This window comes from Nestor notabilis, unplaced genomic scaffold (assembly GCF_000696875.1).
Source record: "Nestor notabilis isolate BGI_N333 unplaced genomic scaffold, ASM69687v1 scaffold20849, whole genome shotgun sequence".
Lineage (NCBI taxonomy): Eukaryota > Metazoa > Chordata > Aves > Psittaciformes > Psittacidae > Nestor > Nestor notabilis.
Window position 1 is genome coordinate 4,170 of NW_009944360.1, and position 818 is coordinate 4,987.

The 818-nt window shown below is 58.9% G+C and overlaps 1 protein-coding gene across 1 annotated transcript in view; it reads right to left on the reverse strand.

Moving 5' to 3' along the window:
* The window catches only part of UBE2Q1 (ubiquitin-conjugating enzyme E2Q family member 1), a gene marked incomplete at its 5' end in the record, with an annotated part of 6,921 nt that overhangs the window by 3,532 nt on the left and 2,571 nt on the right, over nt 1–818 (reverse strand). The window contains one exon of the mRNA XM_010022396.1: nt 221–361. Coding sequence (XP_010020698.1) covers nt 221–361 — 141 coding nt within the window. The remainder of the gene's footprint in view (nt 1–220; nt 362–818) is intronic.

The following is an 818-nucleotide window of genomic DNA, read 5'->3' on the forward strand; positions in this document are numbered from 1 at the left end:
CAGGACCCCCACCGCACGGTGACCTGAATGGCCCCGAGAGGGGCGCAGCTCCTGGAGCAGAGGGGAACCCCCGAGCTCTCTGCAGGAGCACCAGTGTCCTGGGGGCACCCAAGACCCACAGTTCTCTGTGGAGCCCCAGCCACGCCAGGCCCTGGGAACCACTGCTGCACCTCTGGCCAGGGCCAGCCCCCAACCCGCCCGCCCGCCGCAGGACACGTACATTTAAGTAATCTTGCCTCTGATTCTTTTTGATTTTCTCTAGAATGGCCAAGTTTTCCTTCCCAATGCCTTCATCCTCTGTCTTCTTCCCATCTGCTGGCTCTTCCTCTTTCATCTCATAGTGGTCCAAGTCCTCAGAGTCCTGGCAAGGGGAAAGGGGAGTTAGAAGAAGACGTGTCTTCGCTCCTTCCTGCAGGCAGAAGCTGCCCTGAACCAGGAAGGATGCCCACTGCAACTCTCCCCCTCCAGGAAAGTCCCAAGCCCTGATCCGAGGCACAAAGAGGCTGGAAGACACATGCTCAGTGATGAAGTCTCAGGCACTGGGCTCCTGCCCCCCTCCCACAGCAAAGCCAGCAGAGCAGCACACTTCCCTTCCGAACCGAACCAGGCTCACACAGCTCTTTGTTCTTCCCTGGATGCTTCCAACCGGATTCTTCCCTGCCAAGTCTCAGGCCTGTTTACAAGTAGCCCCTAATGTGACAAATGCTCCCCACGGAGCTCTGCGTAAGCACAGGGTGCCTGCACCTCAGCCACACAGCCCCTGCCACAGCTCTGGACACTGACCTGTGCGTATCCCGCTCCGCAAGCCAAAACCAACC